Source organism: Mixophyes fleayi, chromosome 3 (genome assembly GCF_038048845.1).
Source record: "Mixophyes fleayi isolate aMixFle1 chromosome 3, aMixFle1.hap1, whole genome shotgun sequence".
Taxonomy (NCBI): domain Eukaryota; kingdom Metazoa; phylum Chordata; class Amphibia; order Anura; family Limnodynastidae; genus Mixophyes; species Mixophyes fleayi.
In genome coordinates, this window is record NC_134404.1 from 328,391,951 (window position 1) to 328,413,645 (window position 21,695).

Genomic DNA, 21,695 nt, shown 5'->3' on the forward strand with positions numbered 1-21,695 from the left:
CCGCATATCTTGTACTATTTAGCGTATCAGCGTTCCTGTGCCGTGAGCTCAGCGTTTACACTGCCTGCTATGTAAGTGTATGAGTAAAAGCACAGGATTGCTGAACCTTTATTATGTATTGTCGATAAGGCATAAAATTAATTCAACAGGGCAAATAACATTTTGTTCCATGCACGTGTGAATGAAATTGTCTCTACAAAAAAAACATATATTGGGGCCATTTATAAAAATTTGTGCCCAGGCAAAAAGTTATTTTAAACCATTTGGGTGTGGCTCACAAGCCAGCCCTTGCTAGATGTAAAACCCTATACCTGGGAGGTGAGTGCATCTGATTTTAACTGCATTGCAATGGTGTTTTAAAGCACATAGGTCAGTGTAGGACCTACATACAATGAGGTGCCCTTGACGTTGGGATGCAGGCTTAAATGTTTTGATCAAAATATGAACTAATACCTCATGTTTTCATATTGCTAGATGCACACAGATATGCAGTGTTAAGGATAAGCGCTGACGACTGTCTTTTTGTTTTGTAAACCTATGTATTTTATTTTCTAAGTGCTGCCACCATTGGTCACAGCAACTTTCATAACTGTCCTAAATTGCATGATGCCATCGGACAGTATTGGCTAACCTGTGACACTCCAGGTGTTGTGAAACTACAAGTCCCAGCATACCCTTTCAGCAACAAACTGCTATATACACGCTAGGGTCATGTGTTCAATTCCCGACCATGGCCTTATCTGTGTTGAGTTTGTATGTTCTCCCTGTGTTTGTGTAGGTTTCCTCCGGGTGCTCCAGTTTCCTCCCACACTCCAAAAACATACTAGTAGGTTAATTGGCTGCTATCAAAATTGACCCTAGTCTGTGTCTGTCTGTCTGTGTGTATGTTAAGGAATTTAGATTGTAAGCTCCAATGGGGCAGGGACTGATGTGAATGAGTTCTCTGTACAGCGTTGCGGAATCAGTGGCGCTATATAAATAAATGATGATGATGATATATTGGCAAAGCATGCTGGGACTTGTAGTTTCACAACACCTGGCGTGTCACAGGTTAGCCAAAACTGCCATAGGACAAACATGGAAATCCTGCTGACTAGAATTAGTTACCAGCATACATGTATAACGCTGCCACCATGCACACTCTATGCAGAGCTGCAGCAATGTAAGAATTACTATAATTCACCACATGACAGATCTATGATGAGCCCAGGGTTAGATACACCCCTCCCCAGGGTCTTCTGACACTGACCAGCAAACCCCGCCCCTTCTTCACAGCTCGCAGCCCCGCCCTGCCACAGAGCTCGGCTGCCAATCACGTCCGCACTGGCCCCTCCCCTCTTTGTTGCTCCGGCCAATGGGCGAGCAGTAGAACGTTCCCCCGGCTGCCGGGAGACAGTGTCACAATGTAAGAAGCTGCTGGGTGAGTATCACTCAGTGTAGCCGGGGAGCCGGAGCCGCACTCACTGACTGCAGGTAACCAACGGTGCATGACCCACCCCTCTCTATCCCGGGGACCGGGCTCAGGAGCAGGGAGCAGAGGCATGCAGCAGTCTATTAGGGGGGTGGGAGATGCCGCAGTCCGGCTCCTATTCTGCTGCGGCTGCAAATCCCCTTGTACTGTAATTATATAGACACATACCCGGGTTCTGTCTGTTATGTCCTAATGCTGTGCTCTGCATGCAGAATAATATATGTGCAATGTGATAGTATTCTCATAGCTGGCCATAGCTGGGGTCTGCATGCAGAATAATACAGTATATGTGCAATGTGATAGTATTCTCATAGCTGGGGTCTGCATGCAGAATAATACACTATATGTGCAATGTGAAAGTATTCTCATAGCTGGGGTCTGCATGCAGAATAATATAGTATATGTGCAATGTGATAGTATTCTCTAGCTGGGGTCTACAGCGTGAATGGCAAGCTGGCATGTTATTCTCTTAAATCTAGTTAGCTGTGATATCGACCACCAGTATCTGCCACACCTTTATCATCAATCTACTATAAATGGTCATTCAGTCCTTGCACTGTAATATTTGCATAGTAAATATAACCCCCCCCCCCCCCCCCATCCTCCCCAGATCTTTACAAATGCCGAAATCCACACATAAAATTGTTGTACTCAAAACATGCAATTGTAATGATAACAACATATATTATGTAAAACACTCCGCATGTGTTTTTGTGCAGCAGGATGATTGACAGGTCAGACTCCCAAGACTTTCTGCAGTAGCTATGCTATTTGTGAGGCAGGACACCCCCCCCCCTTCCCCAGAAATGTTACTTTTATAGAATAGAATGCAGATTATAATAGACAGTTAACTCAGTCTCCTGTTGTGTGTATGTCATTAGATACCTTTCTGTGTATACAGTAATGGAAGGATAGTATTGTGCCACATTGCTGCTTATTGTAGTATTTTCATTCAGTCAGCATCCCCTGTTAATCCATTGCAGCTGTGATACAGTATCCAGCCCTAATGAATTCCCTGAATAGCACAAGAGTTGCATTACCAATATATGTGTAACATATCAGGTTTCTAAGTGCTGCTCCAATGGGTTGCCCCATTGTCTGCCCTGTGAGACATGTGGATCACATTTACCACTGTCTCCAGAGACACAGCGTATGTGGCAAATCTCTGTGGTCCATATGTTTGTCTGTGTGATCACAAGAAACAGCCACGCCTGGCTCAAACTTATGTCTACTGGCATCACACCATAGTGGTATTGTACAGTACATTGGCATGTCTGTGACAGCCATCTGGGTGATTGGCCTGTGCATTAGCACATCATGCTTGAGCATATTGGGGTTTGTGTATCGGCAGACTTTGTAGATATTTGGAAAAATGATTATGCCAATTTGTTAGCAGTAACGTGAATGTTCCTATGTTGCATTAGCTTGGTTTCAGATTACATTGCTGTATGTATTTCAAGGGTTGGGTATTACTGATATTATATTGTGCATGAAGCAAGTGGAATGTTTATAGTTAACTAAATATGCCCACTATGCTCTCCTTTACTCCTCTGCATCAGATTGCAGTGTTAGGGGGAGGTACGCCTTTAACCAAGCAGGCAAAGTATGAGTGACAAACTTACAAACTTGTTTGACAGGTATTCAGTTTTTGAAGTGTATCAGATACCATTTGACGCTATTCTAAAGAAGTGTGCGGAGTCTTCAGTTGTCTGTAATCTTTACTTTTTACAGAAGTGCTGTGAAATACCAGGGTAATGCTGAATAGTGAGTTTCACTTTCATGTTTCATGTATGAAAATGTAAATTGTGGGGTTTAGTGGAACATTTTCTTTTCTCTTCTTACGTTCATCACATATTCTCTCCCATAACTCACTGTCTTGTAGTGTTTCTCATGTAGAGAGAGGAGCTGACGATATTAGTGAAGTAGATCTTGTGTGATATCTACAACCAACACGCTCACTGCATCATTAAAATAGACTGGCAAAAGAAAAATAACTTAGAATCAGATTATTTGTTTGCCTGTTGTGCAATTCAATTTATAACACCCATGATGTAAAACAGCACCCAATCACATTGGATGTTGTAGAAATATTTTACAGTAAACAAAATATTCAATTGTGTGAAAGGTCTTTTGCTTCTTTTCTTGGTAATATATCAGTCTCAGCAATTGCATATTGTATTTTACTTCTGTATGAGTGATACTTAAGCTTCCTTAATGGATTACTCATAGTCCAGGAAAGTAATGGTCATGTCTGTCTCTAAAAGACATTCTACTGGTTTTTAAATTATATATATATATGTCTTTTTGGTAAATATATACTCCTATCTCTAAGGACTCTTTCACTATGATGTTTTCATTTTTTTTGCAGACAAATTCATGAAATACATAAAATGATCTCATGTTTTTGATGCATCGTATAATTCACTTTTACTGCTCTCAAAATTCTCAGCTGAAGTGTTTATAAAACGTAAGACAAAAAATAACTACCCCACAGCTTGTTGATGGGGTCCCAAAATCCCTATTTTTTCCTGGTGCCACTTGATGTGGTGTTTGACTGGGTAATATAATTTTTGCAACACCCTGTTGTGTAGGGATGGGTACAGGGTACGGGATAAAATGTTGTAGTCCCCAGCCTAGTGTTGCAAAAGTCTATACCAGTCTCCCTGGTGCAATGGGGGAGGTTGGCATTGCTGCCTACCTGCCCTGCCTGCAATGTCTTTTGTGCAGGCAGTAAAGTGGCCCCAAGCCTAGTAGCTCAATTAGAGTTCTTCCCTGGTTGCCCTTGGTGTGGTAGGGACTTCCGATCTTCTAATAGCCTGTAGGCACCATTGTACCCCTCCACCAGGATGCTGCTGTCAGGAGATGTGTTATGCACTGTTGTCAATTCACTGACACATGACCAGTAACGTGTAAAAAAAAAAAAAAGATAATAAGAATATATATATATATATATATATCTTTTATTTATATAGATTATAAGCTCCATAGAAGTTACTGAGTACTGTTCTATACATAATGAAAAGAACACTTTATTAAAGTTCTTCATTCCCCAAATATTGGTCCTCCACAGCCCAGGAACAAAACATACACAAACACCCCTCTATTCCAAGTGCTGGGCAGCACATGCTGAATTATTCTACAAGGAGGGTCTCCTGAACAGCGTTTCTCTGTGTTCTGCTTCATTAAAAATGTTCAACCAACTACATAGTGAGGGGGAAACCATAAATTATGTGTTCCATCCATTTCCCATGTATCTGATTGGTTAAAACGCGTAACAGATGAGATGTATGGGAGGTGTTGAAAAATGTTATCTGTATTTTAAGAACAAGGGTTTCCATTGTATAGCTACACAGAGCATCGCTTGCCTATACATTGAATGAGAGTTGTAAGTGGTAACAGAGGGGGATGTGGCAGGACCCTGGAGAAGACATTAAATGGTATAGCATTAGCAGTCATTTGGAGATCGCTGACTTATGACTGGAAATTAAAACGCTGCTTAATCACAATAATCCAGTCAAAGCTAGTGTTTGTTATTTTCTTGTGCCATTTTTATATGGGCCAACCAGCTCATTGTGTGTGCCTGCTGTAGGTAGTAGTTTCATTTTGTTACAAATATTTGATTGTGTGAGATCGTTTGGAATCCGTTTTAGAATTCTGTGTTTAATTGGTTACGCTTATTAGTTTGCAGACATCTATTTTTTTAGAATTGAAGAAAAACTTTATTAGTGTGTGAACAGTGCACAGAGAAAATCATGTTTGCTTTCAGGGAGGTATATTTACTAAACTACGGGTTTGAAAAAGTGGAGATGTTGCCTATAGCAACCAATCAGATTCTAGTTATCATTTTATAGAATGCACTAAATAATGACAGCTAGAATCCGCAGTTTAGTAAATATACCCCAGAGTGTATTACTTGGTTTTGTTGTTGTCATCTGTAGCCTTCACCACCAGCTACTGGAATGTGTTGCAAGTTGCCATAGGAGTCCCGGGGCTAGCAGCTGTCTTCTGGTTTAAGAAACATCTTATTTTAGAAGGCTGTATTTCCGTTTTATTTAGCACAAGTCATTGCCTTGTAAGGTCTTTCTTGTGGGCATACATTATTGTTTTCTAACTGTAGTCCAGATGTATAACGCTTATATATTTATATCAGTGATTTAATACGGAGTGATATTCTAGACATTATCCCTTATTGACGTGTCATTTTTTGCATCCACATTAATAGCTGCCATTGGAAAGTTTTGCATTAGCAGTTAACACAATATCGTCTGTGGATACCTATAAATAGGTGTCTATCCATGTACATCAACAGTATTTTTAACAAATTATTTGATGAGGCAGAAATATTGATTCTATTCGTACGTGTTATGGAATTTTCAATGATTGTAGTTCATCTTGATGTTGTAATAATTTGTGAATGTCATCTTTATGGCGGTAGAGCTGTTTACGTCTATTTTATTTATTTATTTTTTTCACTGACTTGACAACATTGACTAATTTTTACTTTTCTTTTCTTGGTATTGATGAAATCATATGTTAAAGACCAATTTTTTTTGTAATCGTAATGACGATATGGCTATCGGTTTCATGTTGCTTTATAATGTTTTGAAAAAAATTATTATCATTTAACTTCTGGTCATTGAATGTATATTACGGTATATTTCTTCTTTTTGGTCTGAGTCATTAAGGATAGCAAAGCATAAAAAAGGAGTAACTTTGCACTTTTGCACCTGGGCAAAACCACTGTTGCAATGGAGGGGGAGGTAAATTTATAATGTTGGGACAGATTTATAGTTGGGGTATGGCATGTCCTAGATCAACTTTAAATTTCAGTGTACAAATAAAGCTATCAAGTATTTGTGTGCTACATGAAAAGCAGCCAGTATTTATCTTATGTGCAATTTAATAAACTAATTTGCACCACTTGCATTGTAACATGGTTTGTCCATGATCAAATGTACCGTACTCCTTTTTTTGCTTTGCTCTCCTTAATGACTCCGGCCCCTTGTGTATTGTCCATTGGTATCAAGTTTATGAGATCACCTTTTTGACTGTAATTATTCAGACATTTGAAATGACTGTAGTGGTGTTTCCTTCTGCAAAACTTACAGAGCTCGGAGTTGATATAATGAGGTCTGGGTGCTTGTAGTATAAAGTAAATATAATAAAAAAAATATAGATTATAGCTATTCATGTTGTCTTTGTTTTGTTGTTAGGTCTCCTGGATGTGGCTGGTGTCTCGGTACCTTCTTCCTGTTTCATGGCTGTGGTGCAGGAGTTTGATATGGACGTTATACACCCTTGGATGCATTGAACTTATTGGGCCCTCTGTGACCTGGTTATCGTATCAGTATGACTGGCTCTAGTTCCAGTTTCCACCGTGCCCATACCAAGCACTGCCACGCTAACCATCACAATGTTGGGACAAAGACTAACAAGCCCGTACGATCTCGGAGTCTCCATGACCGCCCGATGGACTCTTCTCTCACGCTAGCTCCGGCCAGCGCTTCGGGGAATAGCTCGGGTGGCTACTCGGAGGAAGAGGACAAAGAGGTGGGGGCTCTCTTCTACGTCAATAAGAGTGGATTTCCCATTGACGGTCAGACATGGGAAAGGATGTGGGGGCACGTCGCAAAAATCCATCCCGAAGGCAAAGACATGGTGGATAAGATACGAAATTCAGCTCTTCTTCCCAAGGTGAGGTAGAATTAATGCCACTTTTTACACTTGTATGCCAAGCTAAGAGGAATACATTAAATCCCGTTCCTATATGGATTTCCCGTTTCAGTGGTATAAAATTGTGTTGCAAGTGAAGGCAAGAAATAGAGGATGTGAGGTTGATTTCATTCATTGTATTCCTTTTATCACAATAGCATCTTCTTAAAATAGACATTGAGAAAATGTTACAGATAATTTAGTTATACCAGTGATGGGCAACGGACGGGCCCTCAGAGCCTTCACCTGTGGCTCCTAGCTCCTTACAGCTTTATTGTCAGATCTGATTGTTATAGCTAATAACTCTTGTTTAAACTGCAGGCTGATATGTTATTACAGATGGGTGTCTCATTCTTTGATTAAAATGTATTTCAACTTATTACTGAGATTAATGTGCGGCCCACATTAAGGTTAGAGGGGCCACACCAGGCGGCCCCTGAAGTGCATCAGGTTGCTTATCACCGAGTTCTACTAATTGCCTACTTTTGTATAATACCTAGGAAAAAGATAATAGCTATTTAAACATATATAGATATTGACACTGCAGTATTTAAATAAAGGCAGTGGTGCTGAATATCAGATTGCAGCGGGGGGGGGGTGGAAGTATTATGTTCATGGAAATACCATTGCATTAACATTGCTAAACAAAGTGCACAGCTATCTGTTTTTATTTATGCATTTGTGTTTACTGTGTATTCTTAGTTTATAATTAAAAAAACAAGCTATTGTCAATATTATTTCCACTTCTCTACCAGTTCCTGACAAGCTGTCAAATACATACTGCAAGTAAACCATGTTTGACATTTGTAAATGCCAATCAGATCTTCTCGCCTTCACCCTCTGGTATATTTGGAAATGCCAGTTGAACCCACATGCATCACAATGTGTCCCAAGATGCATATTGAATTCTTCTTTCAGGAGTGTCTATTAACAATGCTGAAAGGTGCAGATCACGTTTGATTTTATTCTGCAGCTTGTTCTGGGTGAACTAAACAACCTTTTTTTTCCCATAAGCTTTCTTTTTTTTAACTTGACTGCAAGGTGTCTGGACAGTATCAACGATGGATTTATGAGAAGCTCTTAGAAATGCTGCTCAGACACCTTCTTGTTTCTTAGACCTGTGAATTTTATAAAAATATAGTCCAGGGGTTCTTAAAATAATAGTGGCCACGCACGCTGCGATATGGGAGCGATATTGGGTAATCATGCTTCATAGGAATCCCTTTGAAATCAAATGAATCGTTAGCAAGCAGATTGGTAAATGTGTTCAGGCATTCTGGTCTACTCTCCCGAATTTCTGGGAGCTTCCCTGGACTCCCGGGAGCGTAGGCCATCCTACCGGATTGCGTTAGTTTTTACTTGCAAAGTGGGCATGGCCGTGATGATGTCATTCGCTGCGATCTGCAGGATTGTCCCGATTTCAGCGGGACAGTAACGATTCTAGGGCTCTGTCCCACTATCCTTTCCGGGTGGGTGGGAATGTTGGGGAAGGGAGGTATTGAATGGGCAACCTAGTGCTTTATAGCGGTAGGCAGCCCTCTGAGGGCGCGACCACGTCTCATTTGCTATGTGGGCACGCCTCCTTTTGCAACACGGCCACGCCCACCTGCCCCGCAGCTGGGGACCGACATGATGGAAGCTATGCTTTTCTGACTGTACTAACTGGATCACATATATATGTGTAGTCCAATTGGACATTAGACCTGGCAATCAGGCAGAATGAGCCCTTAATATGGTCACCTAGATGGTCACAGTACGATGATGGTTTTCTGTTAAAAAAAAATAATAGGAACTTTTGTTTACAATGTTCCGACTAATGGAGATGTCACTTAAATCCTATCACAATGACACCTACAGGTCTGGTTTGCTAAGGTATAAGAAGTGAAGCAGTAAGCTGAGGGCTTTAAAATTTATGTGTTGGATCTCTGAATAGGCGCTTACCATCAGGGGTTAAGTTTTCTGGTGTTTACATTAATAAGATGTCCCTGGGAGGTTTTGTTTACTCTGTATAAATGCAGTGAGCAAGGACTGCTGGGTCTTTCTATTCCTGATGGTCGCTGATACCGCCAGCCCTACATAGGTTTAGTAAGTTGTTTTAACATTTCTTCATTTATGCAGAGAATGCGCAGTGGGTAGGAGCGCTGTGCAGTCGGCGACGAGTCGAAGGTGCCATCCCTATTGTCAGCTCGTCACTGCCCCTTTTGCAGAACAAGAGGGTCCCTTGGTGCGCGTTGCACGGCGATGTCGAGTCTAGAAGGGAGCAGTGATGCTGACGCCAGATTAGCACCGGCCAATTGGTAAAGATGAGATTCTTGGTTAGAGGTTGAGCGTTTGTCCTCCACGGTTTATTGGTTGAAGATTAGTTGTTAGCTGACTGCTACGCTCTCGCCGCTGCCGTGAAGGTTTAACATTTAAATAAACAGCGACCTTTAATTTTCCAAATATCCGTGTCTGTGTCTTATTTCAGGTGTACATGGTTACACACACTTAGCTATGCTGATATAGTGCCAAGTAAAAAAGATCTCACACTATTATTTTAGATACAATACATGTGTGTTGTTAGGGTTGTTGTGTGTTTGCCTCTATAGTCATTGTTCCTGCTGGGTGTGTTAGGTCCTTAAGGTACTAATGCTTTGGTTTTTGAAACAAATATAGCACAATCAGGGGAGGGCTGGCAAACTTTAGCCCGGGGGGCAAATCAACCTATTATAAATAAAAAAAAATGCATGTGGGCCAGTGACCCAGCCCAAGGTAGCCCACTATGGATGCCCCCCTGCCCCCAGCCCAGCCTGCCCCTGAGCACAATGAAGTATACACTCAACACTTAAATTAGTGGGCTGACTTGTGCAATAACAATAAATAAATGAGATGTTAAACACAGTTATACGGAGCTGAAAAAATATTATGAGAGATCTATATGTGAAAAATCAGATTTTTGGTTTAATTTTCTAATCTGTACTAGAAAAATAACAGCTTGGGCTAGATTTACTAAACTGCGGGTTTGAAAAAGTGGAGATGTTGCCTACAGCAACCAATCAGATTCTAGCTGTCATTTTTTAGAATGTACTAAATAAATGATAACTAGAATATGATTGGTTGCTATAGGCAACATCTCCACTTTTTCAAACCCGCAGTTTAGTAAATATACCCCCTAGAATCTAATTGGCTGCTATGGACAACACCTCCTTTTCTTATAGAATTCTACCTCTAAAATAGAGGAAGAAAGGAGATTATTATGTCTGTGCAATTAAATAAGTGGAATTCTTTTTTAGACACATTTGAATCGCATTACATTTGTGAAAAGTTTAAAGGGAAATGAGATTAATGTCAGAGATTTAATAAGTAGCAGATTGGAAAATTCATGAGCACAGTTTTGCAATATGATTTTTTTTCTGTTTGTTTTTTCACATGTGACAACGGAAAAAGAGGAATTCATAAGTCTATCATAAGACGAAAATAATAAAATGTACATATAACAAGTTTTACTCTTATTTGTGTATTGAATATGTTTATTAACAAATCCATTGTTTATTTGACCACAAGCGCAGTGTACACTTTTGTTGACACTAGTCAGTGATATTGGGGTTTTTTTTGGGATGTAAATCTAAGGTGTATATTTCTGCATGTGGAGGTAGCGCAGGTGAATCTAGAGAAATTCTATTGTTTAATTCTATAGCAAAGGAGTGTTTGAAAAACAAAATAACCAGTCGTGTTTAGACGCTCTCCAGCAGCAATGTGTACCTGGAAATTGTTCTAAAAAGTTGGCAACTGTGCAAAATTCCAGTGTTATTTATTGACCAGCAAAAACTGAAAATAATAAACAACACGATGGCTTCATCCATGACACAAGTAAAAGCAAAACTGGGGAAAAATAGAAAGGAGTGGTGATTATAGAAGTATATGTGTGTATAACAAGAATGGCTGTTTAATGTCTTGTGTTTGAGGAAAAGTTCCCCCTACATTTTCAGATAATGTCCTGTGATGAAACAAAATACCTAGCTGTATGATAATACTGAGATGTGTCATTTGATCCCAGAGCCCCAGGAAAAATGGCAGCACGGAGTTGCTCCCAGCCATTCTGCAAGGGGAGTCACCAAGTTAATCAAATGTATAAACCAGGTGATAGTTCAGTGTCTGATACTGTGTTTATAGATTTCTGTCCTGTCTGCATTTTTCAAATTATTTTTCACTTCGCAATTACCTCATGTCACAGCCTTCATTTAAAGGGGTATGTATCACTGCTCGTTTTATATCCCGAAATAAGTTAACTTATTTGCTGTAGTGTCTGGTCTAGGGCAATGGTTATACCAAAAACAAGAACAACCCACTGGCCCACACCAGCACTACAGCAAAGAATTACTTTTGGATGGGGGGTTTCTTTTCAGGAGCGGCAGGGGCTGCTCGGTGCAGCCATTTTTTCTAAGGGCTCTGCCAGATCTGTAATACATTCAGATCTGTACAGGCAAATCTAATTCATTCACTAATTTAAAATGGAGGCGTAGCAGGGGTGTGGGAGTGGGTAGACCAATTGATTTGCTCTTTCCCCTCACACCCTCGTCCCACGGCGTCACACTGCAATGGTTTTCAGCTTGGGGAGCATCACCAAGTTAGTAAAATGTATATACTAGATGGCAGTGCAGTTATAAAGGCCTGCAGACATGCTTACATTTGCTAACTGAAAAAATGTTGTTACACAATTGTATTTTTAATGGCACTGATTGGCCACTGCAAAGTCATACTTGCCAACTTTTCTTCGTTGGCTTCAGGGAGATCCTGGGGGAGGTGGGCCAATTACAGCAGGGAGTGGGGCTAAGATGTCGCAATATTTGCGTCATTACGCCCCGCCCCCACCACTTATCTATTGCCGGGGCGAAACAAGGAGGTTGCCCTGCTGTCCCAGGAGCCCCGGAGGTCTACTAGAAATGCGGGAGAGTAGACAACTATGCGTTAAAGAAAAGCAGCTAATGAATCTCTATAGACTGAAGTGTCTTTTACATTTCTGTCTCCATTACTGGTCATGTTGTCTTACCTGTCAGTCTTTGATTAAATCTTGGTCTCCATGAAAATGGCCACCTCCATAGGCATCAATACATGGACATAGGACACAATTTCTGAACTGTGTGTCATCATGCCACAGATGGCGAAGCCAACCATGTCTTGTACTGGCTCAGCATCAGGGAGAAAGCCAGACTCTTCAGGGAGTGAGGGAGATCACCACTATTTCAGGGAGTCTTCCTGACATTCAGGGAGAGTTGGCAAGTATGTGCAAAGTTATGCTTTAAAAATAAATAGTGCAGAGAAAAGTCAGGATTATGTGATGCAGTTGTATCTCATTTTATCTACAGTTTTGCTGATCCTTTATAGCTCAGTATGTACCCAGTTGTCTGTGGCTGAATATATTACTGCCTGCAAATGTCTCTTGACTGGCTCCTGGGGGGTAAATTTATCAAACCTTCTAAAAAAGGAAAACCAATCACATTCTAGCTATCATTTATTTATCTAGTACATTCTGGAAAGTGCGAGCTTTGATTGGTTGCTGTGGGCAACATCTCCACTTTTTCAAACCCACAGTTTAGTAAATATACCGACTGGAGTGTAATACTTCAGAAAGAAATTAGTAATACATACATCTCTTCCTGTTTGGAAATGGGATATATATTCCAGTGACATTAAGCTGGTTAAATCAAAGCACTGTCTTCTTACTATAAATGGTGTTTGATGTTAGAAAACGCAGTCGCTGGGAGTTGAGTGATAATTTAGTTGTCTGTGTCCTTGTCAGGCACCATAAATATTAAGAGGACTCCCTGCCAACATATCTGCTTGTTCCAAAGTTAAAACCTTTATTTATCCTTTAAGGACCCAGCAAACAGGGACTATTAATAAGTAAACTTGCAAATCAGCATCCTCTGGTATAGGAAGACAACCTTTTAAGTAAATGATCTGTGAAGAATGTTCCTGACATAGACGGCTTAGTTGACAATGTGAATAGGTTTTTGCAAATAATGCAGCTATCTCATATTACATTTTATGAAGTCAGGATTCACTGTACGGGGGACATTTAAAGAACAATACCAGATAAAATGATTAATGTAAAGGTTAAATGCCCCTCCGCAAGTAACAGAACCCTGTGGGTCCCATATTCCAGAACCAAAGTAACTTGTATCCTGTTGGCCTTAATAGCGGTTTAATCTGCGGGGCTTGAGTGTAAATGAATACAGTGCTTAGTTTATTGTTTTATTTAAGCCGACTGTATGGCTCCCGTGGCGTGGAGCGAGCCATCCAATCAGCATTATCTACACACAACACTAAGCTCTGTATTAATTTAAACATTTCTACGGTGTTGAGCCCTTGAGAATGGACTGATGGTGCCAGCAGATGTGTCAGACTGGAACGACGGCGTTGCGGAACATAGGACCGATGCGGTTTAGTCACTTGGAGGGAGGGGGATTAATATAATATTAGTTTGAACAGGAGTTCTTCTTTAACTTTTGTGACACGTTGGAGACATGTATAAAAGGTGTTGTTGGTAGTGCCAGTCTGGCACAGAATCCGCCCCAGTCTATCGCCATTAGGATGTTACTACAGATATTTAAGATTTCTCACCCAATGGATAGTGCAGGCCACAATAAATGTATCTCTGAGATTTAGACATCAGGGCTAGAAGTATAAAGACGAATCACAGAGCTAGCCCTCCATTCCTGTCATACTAAAACAAAATGGTCCGGATTGCGAAGCTACCATTATATTTGTTTTGTTAACGTGTACCCATTATCTACACACAGAGAAAGTGGTCGTTTTGTAGGCTAAACCAACAATATTCATGAGAATACAGCCCGTCTGTTCACTAGGAACCTGTGATATCACTAAGGCATGTGACAAGTCTGAGTTAATATGACAGCCCAGCATAAGGCAGGGCGAGGGGGTCGAGGGGTTTGGGAATAGGGAGTAGGGCAGGGTGAGGTGGCCGAGGGGTTTGGGAATAGGGAGTAAGGTAGGGTGAGGTGGCCCGAGAGGTTTGGGAATAGGGAGTAAGGTAGGGTGAGGTGGCCGAGGGGTTTGGGAATAGGGAGTAAGGCAGGGTGAGGTGGCCGAGGGGTTTGGGAATAGGGAGTAAGGTAGGGTGAGGTGGCCGAGGGGTTTGGGAATAGGGAGTAAGGTAGGGTGAGGTGGCCGAGGGGTTTGGGAATGGGGAGTAAGGCAGGGTGAGGTGGCCGAGGGGTTTGGGAATAGGGAGTAAGGCAGGGTGAGGTGGCCGAGGGGTTTTGGAATAGGGAGTAAGGCAGGGGGAGGGGGCCGAGGGGTTTGGGAATAGGGAGTAAGGCAGGGGGAGGGGGCCAAGGGGTTTGGGAATAGGGAGTAGGGCAGGGTGAGGTGGCTGAGGGGTTGGGAATAGGGAGTAAGGCAGGGTGAGGTGGCCGAGGGGTTGGGAATAGGGAGTAAGGCAGGGTGAGGTGGCCGAGGGGTTTGGGAATAGGGAGTAAGGCAGGCTGAGGGGTTGGGAATAGGGAGTAAGGCAGGTTGAGATGGCCGAGGGGTTTGGGAATAGGGAGTAAGGCAGGGGGAGTGGGAATAGGGAGTGGGGGAGGGGGCCGAGGGGTTTGAGAATGGGGAGTAAGGCAGGGTGAGGTGGCTGAGGGGTTGGGAATGGGGAGTAAGGCAGGGTGAGGTGGCCGAGGGGTTTGAGAATAGGGAGTAAGGCAGGGGGAGGTGGCCGAGGGGTTTGGGAATGGGGAGTAAGGCAGGGTGAGGTGGCCGAGGGGTTTGAGAATAGGGAGTAAGGCAGGGTGAGGTGGCCGAGGGGTTTGGAGAATAGCCAGGTCTTAGCTGTGCAATGAATCGGGATGGTCTGAGCTGGACTGAGTCGTCAGTCGATAGCATGTTGGGTGTATATGTAGCTACGGTGTGTAATGACTTGGTGAGGTATGTGTTTCTGTGTACATGATCAAAGCTGTGTCCACAACATGGTATTTTGTTATCAAATTACTTTAGTATTATGATTTTAGACATAAATCAGAATCGAGCAGACAGTATTTTAAGAAAACAAATGTATTCGTAAAATGAATGAAGGAATTGCTCCTAAAGTGGCCGTAAGCTGACGTGACCTTCCCTCTTCCTACTATGTGCCTTTCAGATGCATCCATAATGCCACAAAAGTAGATGTATAACCACAATATAAGGATTCCCATAGGAATGCACTAGATATAAATGAGGAGCATTTGTGCAAACTGAAATCCTCGGCACTTTGTGAATGACCTCCAGCATCACTTCATTGCCTTATTAGTCTAATGGAGAAGCAATCATTTGGACTTTTGCATCTCCTACTTTCTGCTGTCACCTGACCTGCTGTCACCTGACTGCTTCCTCTCATATACTATGTACTCCTTTGTATCATTTACCATAAGACTCCTGATTGATCAGGATGTTTATAAGTCAAAATGAGGATTTTTATTGTTGTATTTTTTTAATGTGTCTCCTTAGTCCATATTTTATTGGCAGCTGGCTTCTCAGTCGGCTCTCCCCCTTTTCCACAATCCTTCTCTTCTCATTTACACCTTTACATCGCGCATGAAAACAGGTCCCACACACATGCATTGATATAGGAGGTTGCACGTGGGGGGATATTTATGATAGGTGTCCGTGCAAAGAAACGCATTGTTACCCCTGTTATTGCAAACTTATGCTTTCATTTTCTAAGCTCTGCTATAGGGCACCAGTGGGAATCTGATTGGTTGTTGTGGGTGACACCATCTTTTTTGCACAGTTACCTGTTCTCCAGTTTTTACATATGTCCCTTTGCCGTCTTCCTGGTATGTTTGCGTTGCAGGATACATAAACTTCAGGCACACATCCAGTCTGCTTAGTTTCTGCGCTTCTAAATAAAGAGTGAGACAGGTGTTTGTATTTTATGGCTAAAATCAATAACATATGTTTAATTTAACTTAGATCAGATTAAGACTGCGGTGTTCTGTGTATCATTGCACTGTGACTCAGGAGCAGAAGCCGGGAGCAGCTGTTTCTTACATTCCAGTGGAACCATAAAATTGCATTAAAACATGTTGGCTGTGAAGATTCCGGTGCTCACAGTGCATTTATTTTGCTGCTTGGGTGTTTGCACTTATTCCTGTTTTTTAATATATGACTTTAAGGCCTCGTAAGCAGATCATCATCATCATCATTTATTTATATAACGCCAACATATTTGCCATATAGCGCTTTACAATTGGGGACATGTGCTATTATGATCTAATAAGTTAGCGTGCCTTGAATCCTAAGGCTGCACCGTATTCGCATTAAGTGCCCGCTGAGTGATCATTCTCCAAAATGGTTCGTTGAGCCATAATTTTCTGAGCGCCCACAGTGCCGTTGAAAGCACACTCCGCCAACGCACTGTGGGCACCTTATTGGCTCCCACTTACACAAGACCTAACGAATATGTTCACTCAGATTACGGATTGATAATAAAATGGGTGATAAACTTTGGTGCTCATTTTTTTCTGCTCATTTATTGTTAAATAAGAATTAAATTGGTGCGTAACATTAGACACTGGACCCCACATTTCAACTGGTTGAGGGTAGTGGGGCTTTCACTCTTAATTATTTTTTGCTGAATAGAGATGTCTTAGAACCTCTGTTCTGAGTTACTTGCTTATCCACAAAGTGTCTGAATTTTTGGTCAAATGATTGCAAGTATAGATGCATACCTGCCAACAGTGCCGATTTATGAACAATGAAAGTGCGCGTCCGGCCACTGTTGAGTGACATCTTGGATTTGCACATGCACAAATCCGTCTTTTATCTCCTCTTGCTTCCAACCACAGACTGATTTTATTTCCTCCCACTCACCTCTCTCGGGTATTTTAAATTCACCTATGTCTCGATTGAATTGTCAGATCTTCTTGTCCTGTTCAGTTGTGGATAAATTGGCTCCCTGCAGTAATCCAGGATTCCTACATTTGCATGTTCTCTGCTAACTTGGAAAACCAGAGTCTTCAGATTCTCAGCTTTACCTGGGAATTCAGGCCTCCTGTTTTTGCAGTCACCTGCTAATTCATACTTGCCAACTTTTCCTTGTTGGCTTCAGGGAGATCCCGGGCGAGGTGGGTGCAAGTGGGCGGGGCTTGACGAATCACATCATTTTGGCCCCACCCCATAAACGATTGTCACAATTTTAGCCAGTTACAGCAGGGGGCGGGGCTAAGATGATGCAATATTTGCATCATTAAGCCCCGCCCTCATCACTTATCTATTAATTTCCCTGCTCTCCTGGGAGCCCGGGAGGTCTCCCAGAAATGCGGGAGTCTCCCGGACATTCCGGGAGAGTAGGCAACTATGCGTTAAAGAAAGGAAGCTAATGAATCTCTATAGACTGAAGTGTCTTTTACATTTCTGTCTCCATTACTGAAGTCATGTTGTCTTACCTGTCAGTCTTTGATTAAATCTTGGTCTCCATGAAAATGGCCACCTCCATAGGCATCAATACATGGACATAGGACACAATTTCTGAACTGTGTCATCATGCCACAGATGGCGAAGCCAACCACGTCTTGTACTGGCTCAGCATCAGGGAGAATGCCAGACTCTTCAGGGAGTGAGGGAGATCACCACTATTTCAGGGAGTCTCCCTGACATTCAGGGAGAGTTGGTAAGTATGTGCTAACTTGGAAAACTATCTCTTCAGCTTCTCTGCCTTACCTGGCAATCCAGGCATCTTATTCCTATAGTCTACTCACCTACACGGAAAACCAGAGTCATCAGCTATCCTGATCATCTATATGGTCCAACATCCTCTCGCTGACTCGCCTGGTGCCCGTCTGGTGAACCACAACCTACGGGGCCGAATTAGCCAAGACCAAACCTCCTTGCGGGGGTCCCTGGTGAACACCTTCACCCTGTTAGATCCCGCATCTCCGTGGTAGGCAGCGTTAAATCACGAGATAGTAAAGGAACAAGAAGTCTTGTCTGCATGCATCATGAGCAGGAAGAAGGAAGCAGCCATTTTGAACAAACACAATTCAGAGGACGTCCCAGCCTCTCTCTCTCCTTAGAGCTTTAGTTTCATGTTTTCCTGTATTTTCATAACGGAAGCCGCAGCTCATAAATGTGCTTGCTTTAAGTTTGATTATAATTTGAATGTCCCACCAGTTAGGGATTAAAGTTGATAATAATGTGCAAATTCCAGGCATGGTTCCAGAGCACAATTTAATGTACAGCCGTTCCAGATGGCACACTCCAGCTGCCAGGTTGTGCTAGCGGGTATAAGGCTACAATAGTGTGATTACATCCATTTTAGATGTGTATTTGGTTTGAGAAAAACCTGCTATCTTGACACTGCCCGCGCCACATCGCAATTTAATTGCAATAGTTTCAGAGACAGACATTATTTTTCCTTGTCTCCGATGTGCATAGTGAATGCAAAATTTAGAGGGGAATTGCTGTTTTGCACATTTCTTTTAAGCATGTCCTCTTCTGTCTTGTTCAAAAAAAACAATACCTTGTTCTACTGAATTGCATAGAAGATTAATATTGTTAATAATAGGTACATTCACTAGTACAGATTGTTGATTGTCCAACAACTAAACCTATATCATACTTTTTTTCTTTGACTTTAAACAAAGACTGGATGTGAGCTGGATTGGATGATCTCCCTGAGCACAGGAAGATGTGTAAGAGAGGTCTCTCTGGCCAGCATTGTCCTGGAAACTGACTTCATATCCTGCCCACAATGCAGCATGTGACCTATCTGGAGTACGTCCATGTGTAGGATTCTTGTGGCTGACTAAAGACTTGGCTCTACACATAGTTGGCGTGTTCCTTCCCTGCTGAACTTGCAGATGCGGTCCCAGGGAGTAGCAGCATCTGGTGTCTATATCACAGCAGCCAGTGTAGTTTATGGTCAGGAAATCAATGATTCACACGTGTCTACAAATTCTAACAGCTAGTTCTTCGGACAAGGATGCCATTTATAAACCCTGCTCACTTTTTACCATTCTCATCAGATGTGTCTCCCATGTGCGATGCAATGGTCTAAAATATATTTTATTGAGAAATGCTTGCACATACTTGCCTACATTTAGGCACTGAAGTCCGGGAGATCCCAGACAGGGGGCGTGACTAGAAGGTGTGAGGGGGCGGGGAGCGGTCAATTGCGTCATTTTGGTCTTGCCCGTGCATCAAAACATCATTTTCGACATGAGGGGCGGGGCCAAAATGACGCTATTGACTGCTCACAGCAAATCGCATTATTTTGGCCAGGTGATTGCCTTATGCGGGAGAATTGCCTGCTGTCATGGGAGTCCGGGAGACTGACCCGCAATTTCGGGAGTCTCCCGGACATTCTGGGAGAGTTGGCAAGTATGTGCTTACACCTATGTGTAGTAATGCATAAATACCAAACCTGCTACCTGCTAGGTTCATTTTCTATAAAGCAGGAATAGCCTATTGCAGGCCTGACCAACCTACGGCTCTCCAGGTGTTGTGAAACTACATGTCCCAGCATACCTTGCAGCTATCAGCTTCTGATCTGCTGGCAAAGCATGCTGGGGCTTGTAGTTTCACAACACCTGGAGAACAACAGGTTGGCCAGGCGTATACAGGGGCTTTACGTTTTGCTTACACATTACATTTGTATATGGATCCTGAGAGCAGAACGTGCAATGAGCTTTTAGGCTAGAGAGGCTAAACGTTGTCCTATAGCAAGGTGGAAATTTCACAATGCACCCCTTTAGCAATGTTTTATACTTAACCTATATGTTGACTACACCCACCATACTTTTAAGGACGCCCACAATACTACCCACGGCCACTGAGCATTAGTTTATTGGCCTGAGGTGGCTCTGGGCTGGCTGGATCTCCGTACAGCTCTGATAATGAGTGTTGTAGAAACAACATTCATATTCTCACTGAGATGCATCTGGAGACAGAAGATCATTTGGTCCAGAAATGATGGGGGTCCAAGCGACGGAACCAACGCCACGGTTCTGCGGAAGGAAAGCTTTCATTTATAAGGAGTGAAATGTTTCAGCCTTCTCTATAAGCTGCTCGCATTAAGTGAGAATGCCAAAGCCAAAATTACCATTGCTTAAAATACTACAATATGTGAGTTAACAGCAGAAGTAAAGTGATAATGAATTCCTAGTTACACTCTAACATGTATGAAGAAGCTATCACTTCTGTACCTTTCTTTCACACTTAGGTGCAAGTGTTTGTGCTGCTGTTTTACTATTTTACTCCACATTCAGTTTGAATATTGCGGAAACATTAAACTAGCTAGATTTCCTGCGCAGCAGAAATAGATTACTGTAACTTCCTTTTCCCAAAACATTTTAACCCATTTATTTTGTGTATGTCAAGTTCCTGTCCATGTGTTGATTGGTTCTGCTGTCCTGTTCTCTGTAGGCAGCTGTACAGCAAACACCCAGAAAACCAGCTATGATTCATCGTTAGATGGAAAAACAATTGATGTTGCTACTAGAAAGTCCCATTTTAGCCAAACGTTTTTCCCTCTAGGTCACAAAAGTTAGAAAACATTACAGAACAGAGTCTTGTGGGACTGTTTTACTACTCTGTACTTATTCTTCATTAGATGATCCACAAACGCACACATGATACATTGGGGTTTAAAGGGTACCTAATATTTACCAGGTGTATAGGGCAGAGCTGTGTCAAAGTCTGAGACCCATATATTAGACTGGTCTTTACTCCCAAGAGGAAGACATACTGTGTAGGACCACCCTGTGGTGGAGTGGCTTGTGAAACCCCCCTACTGTCTGATCTTGTTGACAACACCACCATTTTGGTTTACTTGTGAACCATCTTTTGGTTGGCAACATGTACATATAGTGCTGTCCACCAACCAACTGGCTAGAGACTTTTACTGTCAAACTAAACCTAGTCCTCCACTCTTATCCCTCCAGGAAACAGGAAGTACTACCTCCTCTACAATGGCATTGCCTTATATATAGCTAAAAACTATTACTATGGCTTTATTTGAGATTTGTGACTAGAGAGTGGGGTGGAGCTTAGGGCACCAAACGTTGAGCGTCTACAGGCTGCAGTGAGGGGAATACTGTTTGGCTACAGGCTGCAGTGAGGGGAATGCTGTGTGGCTACAGGCTGCAGTGAGGGGAATGCTGTGTGTCTACAGGCTGCAGTGAGGAGAATGCTGTGTGTCCACAGGCTGCAGTGAGGGGAATGCTGTGTGGCTACAGGCTGCAGTGAGGGGAATGCTGTGTGGCCACAGGTTGCAGTGAGGGGAATGCTGTGTGGCTACAGGCTGCAGTGAGGGGAATGCTGTGTGGCTACAGGCTGCAGTGAGGGGAATGCTGTGGGGCTACAGGCTGCAGTGAGGGGAATGCTGTGGGGCCACAGGCTGCAGTGAGGGGAATGCTGTGTGGCTACAGGCTGCAGTGAGGGGAATGCTGTGTGTCCACAGGCTGCGGTGAGGGGAATGCTGTGTGGCTACAGGCTGCGGTGAGGGGAATGCTGTGGGGCTACAGGCTGCAGTGAGGGGAAT

At 42.5% G+C, this 21,695-nt stretch overlaps 1 protein-coding gene across 1 annotated transcript in view; it reads left to right on the plus strand.

Moving 5' to 3' along the window:
* Positions 1 to 1,368: 1,368 nt before the first annotated feature.
* Positions 1,369 to 21,695, plus strand: part of VASH2 (vasohibin 2) — a 55,444-nt gene continuing 35,117 nt past the window's right edge. Inside the window, exons 1-2 of the mRNA XM_075204233.1 lie at positions 1,369 to 1,473; positions 6,685 to 7,165. Coding sequence (XP_075060334.1) covers positions 6,821 to 7,165 — 345 coding nt within the window. The 5' untranslated portion in view covers positions 1,369 to 1,473; positions 6,685 to 6,820. The remainder of the gene's footprint in view (positions 1,474 to 6,684; positions 7,166 to 21,695) is intronic.